This window comes from Bombus bifarius, unplaced genomic scaffold (genome assembly GCF_011952205.1).
Source record: "Bombus bifarius isolate JDL3187 unplaced genomic scaffold, Bbif_JDL3187 scf7180000008165, whole genome shotgun sequence".
Classification (NCBI taxonomy): Eukaryota; Metazoa; Arthropoda; class Insecta; order Hymenoptera; family Apidae; genus Bombus; species Bombus bifarius.
In genome coordinates, this window is record NW_022884487.1 from 1,525,378 (window position 1) to 1,535,143 (window position 9,766).

Genomic DNA, 9,766 nt, shown 5'->3' on the forward strand with positions numbered 1-9,766 from the left:
ATTTGATAAAAAGTAAAATTCTTGAAAATAAATAAGTATTCAAGTATGTACGATTTTCATTATTTATTATTTTGATAATTTCAATCAATTTACAACGTGATTATGTCATCAGGCATCAAGAAGTTTGCATATTGGATTATCGAATTGTATTTGTTTTTTTAAACATCCTACAAATACTATACTGAAGCCTACATTATTATATAGTACGCCTTTTCGACTCTTGTATAAAAAAAATATCGACTCGGAGTACAACTTTAAATACATACACATGTTTCATCAAATATTTCATTTGAACTTTAATCTATCTCTGTAATGCATTAATATGAATGTGAATATTGAACAAAGCCATGAATACATCTTTTTAACGTATATTTGTCCATTTTAAGTTCTACTTAATTAAAACAAACTTGTATTGAAACTTTGTGTTATTGAATAATAAGAGCATTGTAATTTTTACTGTAATAGTAATGTGGAATCAGTTATCCACAATTCATGTTCCAGTCTACAGATATTGTTTCAATAGTAGAAGAAACATCACTTACTGAGCTTAATACTTGATACATATTATAGTTATAATCTCTAGGCATTATAAGATTCTTGTCTCAAATTTCTACTCTAATTCCTTTATATTAAATATCATTTTTGGTTTAAACATGTTATTTATACATTTACTTGCGAATAAAATTATATAATATACTTCATTGTTTTTTGTTATACAAATCTGTTTGATTATTAAATTGATTCGTTTCTAAAATACTTTAATGAATACATCCATAAAAAAATAAATCTGAGAAAATTAATTTGGTCAATCTGAAATGATACATTACATATCTAAAACCTTCACGAAGGTAAAATATTCAAGTTTGAACAATTTATTAATGTTACATTTCGCATTATTAACATCAAAGAATAAAAGGCATTTGTGACGTTTTTCGATCGGCGAATATATTTATTACTTATTTTCAACTTAATGTATAAGGATATTTATGTATAAGCATAGCAATTTAAGTATGAATAAGCCTAAAAATTGACGAAGAACTGTATTTCTTAATTTTAATGCAAGTTAAAGGAATGTATTTTTCCAAGGTAAATTTACGTAACTTCTTTTCTTTTTTTTTATTTTATTTATCGCTAGATCTTTCTGCATCTATGCAATTCCATGTCTTTTAATATTTTGTATATAAGGTAATCGTTCTGTTTTACTTCAATTTTCCTGAAAATTTAATGTTATGCAACCACAAGACAGTATCACTATAGAACTGTACATCATTTGGTTGATCTTTTTTTACAATGCAATAAAGATTCGAACCATTAACATTTAATATTTATTTAACAAATATTACCTTATGCTAGTAAATATAACAAGTGATTGCTATCAGGTTTATATTATCACGACAATATTTAATAAGTTTCATACTCTATATACATGGTGAAATACTGTATGTCCAGGAATGTTTTACAGAACCAATTAGTATGAAGCATGTTTTTCGATTGTAGTTACTTTAATCTAAATTATGTCTTTGTACATTTAAACAATAAATATGTAGCATATCAGAAAAACTGTTCAGTATTCACATTCCTTGGCAAAAGTTCTAACAAATACCTTGCAAGTTTTTTCATTCAGGAATCAATTTCAAGTACTGCGTAATGAAAGATTCCTCTTTTTCCATCTTTAAATACTACGTATGTACAACAATACATATATCATTGATCGTTATAAAAGAACGGAACTTAAAATAAATAAAGTACTAATATTACTGTGGCAGTATAGTACTTAACTCATTAATAGAATGTATCTTCTTTGAGAAGATATGATCATTATCTTATGATAATCTATTAACTAAAATTTTGTTGTTTCTATGTTGACATTGAACAAATAATATGTTACCAACTTATAATTGTTCCCAAAATAACTAATTAACAATGATTTAAACTATACAGTTTGTCTTAGAATGATGCATAATATAAAAATTCAAATTTATTAACAATACCTGACAACTTTAGTTGATTTTATGCTAAATAATATTAAATATTTTGAGATATAAAACATAAATTTCTGTTGTATGATTTCATCATCTAATAATAAACTAGAATATACAACGTTTAAAGATTTGCGTGAAAATAAAATTCTAAAACAATGTCCTTGTAATGTTAATCTATCTGTAATTACTAAAAGAATAAATATCCATCAATATCTATAATGTAAAATTATTTGCTTGTTAAATACTTCTAGAGTATGGAACTTTATGTATATTCTTTTCATACCATACCAATGTAATGTACATAATGTATCAATAGTTCTAGAAATTTTCCGAGAAATATACGCAATATTGAAAATATAATAATCGTTATTCAACGGATTTTATATGTTCATAGTAACAAAAATATCTTTTTTTCTAGTATTACATTTACTATGGAAAATTGACTCATATTTTTATACATATGTATGATGGCCAATTTTTTATTATACCCCAAAATATCTTGTATATCCTGTTCGTCAGAGGGAGGGATTTAAAAACATATACTTTAAAAATTATCTATACATTACGCTAAAAGTTTACATACCTATTCGTTATGCTGTTGTAATGTCTTACATTCATATTAATCTTCATATAATAGTTCAAAATTTTCTTTCAAATATCTACCAAATATTACAAATAATGTTAGTATATAATTCGTTATCCTTCTGCATAAAGTTCCATCATCTTATTGTTCTTTGAAGTATAACTTGAATTTATGACGAATATTATGCAGTTATCTTTAGAATTATGCGATAAGTTATATAGATATAATTTCATTATTTAAAATATCGTTGATCGTTTGATTAGGAATAATATACATGTATTGAAAATGATAATTCTCTATTATACATTTTAAATAATTCGTGTTTGACTATAAACGTAAATTAGGCCATCGCAACAGTGCAATAAGTTTCGTTCGATGCGAATGGTTACAATTATTCGTAATTAGTGCATATAACATACACAGATTTCTATCTGGCTGCAGACATTTACTTTAAATCCTTTCGCCTATTTCAAGGAAATAAGATAATAGTACGTATATGTACGTTTCAACATTCATTATTCATCTCTCGTTCCTATTGTAATTAACATTTGTTTTTACTACTACTTCTTTATGTATATTACAATGTAGATATAGATAAAACAAATGATAAAACTTTTGTTTATCTAAATCCTCGTTTAATACTCATTGCAATGTCATGAATCATTTTCTGCATCATGAAATACTATAACTATCGAATGAATAGATTAATTATTTCAAGTCTAATTCGACTTCTGGACTCTCTAATGAAAAAGGTTTTAAATTTTCCACTATTGGTGTTTGATCAGGATCGACACGTATGCGGATTCTATTTGTTTCTAAAGATCGCGGAAGTGTACGCGGAAGATCATCTTTGTATGAGCCAGACATAGGCGATGTATATGGTACATAAATTCGTACAACATCTGGACTTGGTTGATGAGGCGTTGCCCTAGGTGTGGGTAAACCACCACTGCCAGAGCTAGCATTAGAAATATTACTTTGAGTATCAAGACTATTGTCTAACGCTTGAGACCGTGTCGCCGAACTAAATACAGAAAGGTCAGCTGTCGAGGTAACAGATGTATCTGCCAATGACCGGCGTGAGCCATTGGGAGAGGCCCCATCATCAAGACTTGGATCAAATGAGAATTTGCTTCCTGCACATATATGTAATTTTTATTATACTGCAACAGGATATCCGAACAATCGTGTTTTCACAAAATACTTTCACATAGTAAGTGTAATACATTTGATTTAAAATCTGTATTAATTAAAGCTTGTCTCTAAAAACAGACGCCTCACGCTTTTCTTTATGAATGAAATACTAATTAATTGACAATTAAGTTTAACGTGATTCTCATAATTTAATATTACTGTTACGTAACAAGAATATTTTAAAACGTGCACTGATATTTTAGCCTTTTTTCTTTTAATACTTTTTTGTATGAAATTTCCTGAGTATTCTAAAATAATCACAGTCTATTACTCCTTACTTTTTATTTCATAAAAAAATTATCAATGAAAATTTCTGATACAATCTTAAAGGCAAGTGTAGTTTCATTTTAAATGATGCTAAATCTATATAAAAAAATTTACTTACGATTATATAGCAATAATTATAATACTTCAAAATATGGCTTATATAATATTTCTGTAAAGTTCTATTTATATATGTATACGTTTACGAGCATATATATATATACGTAATTGAGCAATATCATACTTTTTAATCTCAGAACCTTATCTTTGAAAAGTACCTTACAGTCTAGTATTATATATAACCATTATATCAATCTCATCTGTATCTGTACTTTTATCTTTCTCCTCATCCTTAATAATACTCTCTTGTTTAGAATGTAGAAGGCAAGTATCTGTGTTACCATGTACTATGTTTTCACTATATCGTAACTCACCGCCAAGACCACAACTGGTTTGTTCAACCGGTGTTGTACTTTCTCTACCGTCATCAGCGAGTACAAGATCTCTACGTTGTGTTATAGATTCTCGCATTACGTGTTGTGCTTCGCTAAATTCTTCAGTACGTCTCCCAACCTAAACATATTAAAATATGTATTAAAGACGAGGTTATTTTTATTAGTTATTTCTAGATTACCTTGCTTGCAAAAGTAGGTTCCTTAAATGTGCCAAATGGGAATCGTGGTAATTCGTGTGGTAAGGGAGGGCCAGGATAATCCAACTTGGCACGTTTTAGTTCTTCCATACTACGTTCCATAGTACTTATTACTGTATCATCATCAAAGCAAAAATCTTTTTCTAATTTAATTTGCAAATAATTACAAAATTCATCTAAACTTTCCATCGGCATAAGAAAACGTTTATGCATTTTCATGACCGTGTATGCCATAGCAGGTAAAATGCGATCCCCATCTAATAAAAATATATCCCAAATTCGAAGACCGAGGCTCACAGGTGTCTGTTATAAATAAATAATTGTATTTAGATACCGTATGGTATGTATTAGGTTGTCCTAAAAGTCTCTTTTGCTTTATAAGGAAATAATAGATGCAAGACATTTTTTGTTTTATTGGAACAAACTTTTGTCCAACAGAACAAAATGGATCATACATAATTCAATAAAATAATATAAAAAAAATGTTGTGTATCTATTACTTGCTTATAAAACGAAAGAGACTTTTAGGACAACCTAATAGAATAGATTTTATAACGATTTAGAAAACAAAGTATAAAATATTTTCTTACCCTCTCTTGGAAAACAACAAAAAACCATTTTAGCGCATAAAGAATAGAATCACAACCACATTTATCGAGTTTCCGTTTTAATTTTGGTAAAAATTTATTCATAATTTTATCATGATGCTCTATGAAACGATTTAATTTTGGAAATCCGTCAACATAAAATCCTATAAATATAAATATTTGTTTAATATTAAGCCAAAACATTTTTTAATATTGAATTTATGATACAAGTTCAGACCATGCATGGTATATTTTTTATCAGCAAGCAACACAGAAAGACCCCAAAATGCATCTTCTTCATCCATATACAATAAAAGTAATCCAGCTAATACAGACATCCCTTGACAATAACCGACTTCCATATTGTACATACTATAGGCAGCCAATACATAAAACATAGATCGTTGTTTTATGCTATACCTTTCTCTGTAGAAAATAATTAAAAATTTAATATAACTTTCAATAAATGTATACTAAGTTTTTATGCATTTTTAGAAATCTTTTATATAATTTACACACCTATAATTGATATGATCTCTATATTGTCTAGCTACATCAGCATCGATTTGTCTTATTTCTGTAGACCATTTACGTGCAAGTTGTAACATCTCTTCATATTTACCAGCTTGTTCTTTCTTTAAATTTTTAATACCCAATAACAATGCCCACACTTGACCACGAAATCTATTAGGAATTCCTTTATATACTCTGCGCCTTAATTTTTCCTTAGTTGAAGAACTATCCCATTGTTTTGTCATTTTCTCCCATTTCTTTAGTCTTTCCATTTCCACCCGGTGAGTCTTAATCTCATTAGGATCTGGTTTTTGTGGCAAACGTTTGTCACTAAAATATAAATGTTACATGTTAATGACAAGATAACAATAATAATTACTGTATATTATTATAATAATTACTGTATGAATCCATATCTGTCTGTGGTATGATATACTTCAAAGGTAGGATCTTCCCAAGGATCGATTTCTGCTCCATTTTCTCTACCACGGTCGTAGCAGCTAAATATTCTATCTCGCTCTGCAGCAGACCGTTTCAATAATTCTTCCTCATTCATCCCCCGTGAGAATTCGCAACCAGATTCTTACAAACATGCCGTCTTGTTAAGAGGATTCTATTCACCCTAGGCTGTTATCTACAATAAAAATTTTTATATTATAAACAATCTTGATAACCTTTAAAATTTTTATATACAGTTTCATATACCAACATAAACTCTAACAATACGTACATTTTTGAACTGTTAGTAATATATCACTGATAAATTAAATACAAAATAATCGCAATTTCGATCTTATAAAGAAAGAAGTACTAAATATATCCTAGGTTATTGTTGAGATAAATAATGCACTGTTATTTTTATACATATACGAGAAGGTGAACCGCAATTTTATTTTATAAATTTCGACGTTCTAAACTTAACGTACTACATATTGACAAGAAGCAAGGTTATATACATAGAAAATAAGTGATACTCTTAGTAATCAATCTGGATCTTACCGCTAAGAAACTGATTATATTAATATAAACACTGCATACTTAAGAATTAATTAGTTTTCTTCGTTTCATATTACATACATATAAGAAATCATTTCTTCGGAAGTCACTCGTTCAGCAAAACTACCGTACATACATACATACATACATACACACATACATGCAACTTCAAGTCGGATTTAGATGTTTCCATTCTCTTCTACGTATAAGTGTTGCCAACGCATTTACTCTAAACAAAGGCTTTTGCCAAGTTATCATCTGAATTATGTTGGAAATACCTTTATCACACAATATTTCTATTTATTATTATTATTATTACTATCATTATTTTAGTATCACTAAGGTGTGTCGTCGAGTATAATCTTTATGTTTGTATGGCAAAACATATAACTCAACTAATTTATGTTCTATCGACTTATAATTAACGCTGTTTACATATACATAAAGCTATTTTACAATGTCCGCTTATTTTTTACTAAAATAAAAATACTGCAATTATTCTACCTATAAATGAACAGTTTTGTACACTTAAATAAAAATTCTATTTATAGTTTTGAAATGTAGACAAATTTTCTTCTTAATATCCTTATAGACACTCTGTTTATCTCTACTCCTTATCAGATTCCTTCAGAAATCACAATGTAATATTGTGAACCTCATGTATAATCAATTTATTTTTATTTATTTATAAATGCTATTTATAAATACTTAAGCCATAGATCTACTTGTGACAAAGCTTATAATATGTATTAGAAATTTATATAAGAGCAATTTTATATATATTTAATTAGATATTTAAAATGTAAGATAAGTCAGGTCGCAAATTAAAACTTTAAATTTCAGTTGTAATAAAGAAAAAGAAGTGAAGGATGACGAAAATGAATGAATTCCTCTCTTTCATTATTAACATAGTTGTAGAACTTGTTATAGACTCATAATTTATTTAATTTTAATAATAGGTTCATATAGCAAAAAACCAATGGCGCATAGGTTAGTGTATTATCAACATTTAAGTTATATTGTAATCTCAATTTCCCTTTGTTAAAATTGCTAGAACTAAATAATACTAGATAATATCTTTAAATATATTGTAAATTGATGTACAAGAAATTAATCCTAAAGTTCTTAGAAAACCTACTTTAAAGCAAAGAAACTTCAGTATAAAAATAAATTCTAAGTTCATAATAATATGAATGAATACAAAGGCATTAAAGTTAGAGAAGCTTTATCATTAACATTAGCTACCAAAGATTATAAGATAAAAATTATACTAAACAGGTGTATTTAAAAATGGAATATATATATGAAAAAACACAACTCAAAGAAAAGGAACCAATTCTCCTTCCCACATACATTTATTTTGCAATATTCAAAATTCCTAATGTAGCGTTACAGACGTAATTTCGATTACTCAATAGTTTTCAAAAATAAAAAATTCACGTGTTGTATAAACCTATAAAATTCTTATAGAAAATAACAAATTTGTTATTTTAACTATTCAAATACTTTTAGTATAAAAAATTCACATATCAAATCTATAGAATTCCTATACAAAATAAATATTACTTCATTTAATCAAATACTTTTAGTATCAAAAATTTACGTTAAAATACAAATTGTTTTCAAACAGATATGTTCCCCTGTATAAAAGTATTTGTGGCCCTGAAAAGGGCCATTTATGTTATTAGTCTGAAGTCTAAGCCTTTTTTTCGGTTTTCTTTGGCAGAAGTACAGCCTGAATATTTGGAAGAACACCTCCTTGCGCAATGGTAACACCAGACAGAAGTTTATTTAATTCCTCATCGTTGCGGATGGCAAGTTGCAAATGTCTCGGAATAATTCTAGTTTTCTTGTTATCTCGTGCGGCGTTTCCCGCCAATTCGAGAACTTCAGCAGCCAGGTACTCCATAACTGCAGCCAAATAAACTGGAGCTCCAGCACCGACTCTTTCAGCGTAATTTCCTTTTCTCAAAAGTCTGTGGATACGACCAACTGGAAATTGCAGTCCAGCTCTGTTCGAACGAGACTTTGCCTTAGCTTTAGCTTTTCCTCCTTTCCCACGACCAGACATTATCGGTTAACTTTTGGATATAAACAAACAGATCACTAACGTTACAACTGTTCGCTGCAACAAGCAGGGAACTACTGTTTTCGACTTTACCATTTCAGCTATTTATAGGCGCAGCGATACCTACTCCCGGACCAATCACTAACAAGTTCTATTGTGATTGGTGACAAGAAACAGATGTTTCGTACAACCGCTTTATGTCCTCTCTCTCTCTCTCTCTTTTCGCGCTCTTTCTCTTTCAGCATATGTAATTATTTTATTCTATAACCTGCAAAAAATATTAGGGTAAATAGTTTAATATATCTACATAAACTATCTTTGTTCGAAATTTCTATTTAAAAATAATTTCCATAAAAATTTCGTAAATATGAGAGTACGTACATATATCTCATAACTTTCTTTTCTTTTCTTCCTTTTCACTTTTTCAACAACATTATTTCTTAGGATTTGACATTTTTGAAAATTACAAAGCCATTTTAATTATTTTTTTATAGTAGCAAGTAATAGTTAAATAATACTGTAGTATAACTGTATTTAAATAATATTTTGTCATAGATCCTCGAGAATCATAAACTATTCATTACGAGAAATTAGTAAATAGCTGATATAAGAAAGTTAAATAAACTATAATTCTTTACTTCAAACAACCTATTTCTAATCAATTTTTTGAAAAATTTACTTTTCTTGGTTGTGTTACTCTTTCAGTAAACCGGCGATAGCTTGAATGTTAGAACGCTTGTAATACGAACATCTGTGGCTCTCTAAGAAACTCACAAAATGTATAATCGTCTGACATAACAAAGAACAATTCTTTACAATGAAAAATTTATACAAGAGAAAAAGAAACTGAATATTATATTCGTATATATAATATTTTTATATATTACATATATAGTAATATATACAACGTATAGCTATAAATAAAAG

General features: G+C 28.1%; 2 protein-coding genes across 3 annotated transcripts; both read right to left on the reverse strand.

Moving 5' to 3' along the window:
* Positions 1–44: 44 nt before the first annotated feature.
* LOC117208968 (USP6 N-terminal-like protein) lies at positions 45–6,945 on the reverse strand. Of its 2 annotated transcripts, none has more exons than XM_033450521.1 (8): positions 6,775–6,936; positions 6,177–6,409; positions 5,782–6,105; positions 5,501–5,688; positions 5,266–5,426; positions 4,658–4,978; positions 4,458–4,596; positions 45–3,701 (listed from the first exon to the last, which is right to left on the reverse strand). In XM_033450521.1, the coding sequence occupies exons 2-8, from the start codon at positions 6,329–6,331 to the stop codon at positions 3,274–3,276; spliced, it is 1,716 nt and encodes a 571-aa protein (XP_033306412.1). In that variant the 5' UTR covers positions 6,332–6,409; positions 6,775–6,936; the 3' UTR covers positions 45–3,273. The 2 variants fall into 2 exon arrangements, with proteins under 2 accessions (XP_033306412.1, XP_033306413.1); XM_033450522.1 differs by having other exon boundaries at positions 3,274–3,701; positions 6,853–6,945.
* Positions 6,946–8,294: 1,349 nt separating this feature from the next.
* Positions 8,295–8,941, reverse strand: LOC117208971 (histone H2A-like). The gene has a single exon (XM_033450524.1). The coding sequence runs from the start codon at positions 8,840–8,842 to the stop codon at positions 8,468–8,470; it is 375 nt and encodes a 124-aa protein (XP_033306415.1). The 5' UTR covers positions 8,843–8,941; the 3' UTR covers positions 8,295–8,467.
* Between the last annotated feature and the right edge of the window lie 825 nt (positions 8,942–9,766).

Excerpts from the sequence above, each read along its gene's own strand:
- LOC117208971 (XM_033450524.1), bottom strand. The coding sequence starts at position 8,842 with ATGTCTGGTCGTGGGAAAGGAGGAAAAGCTAAAGCTAAGGCAAAGTCT.
- LOC117208968 (XM_033450521.1), bottom strand. The coding sequence starts at position 6,331 with ATGAATGAGGAAGAATTATTGAAACGGTCTGCTGCAGAGCGAGATAGA. Across the intron at positions 4,597-4,657 it reads AACCTACTTTTGCAAGCAAG|GTTGGGAGACGTACTGAAGA; the intron begins GTAATCTAGAAA and ends TAATATGTTTAG. Across the intron at positions 3,702-4,457 it reads AACCAGTTGTGGTCTTGGCG|GAAGCAAATTCTCATTTGAT; the intron begins GTGAGTTACGAT and ends ATATATGTGCAG.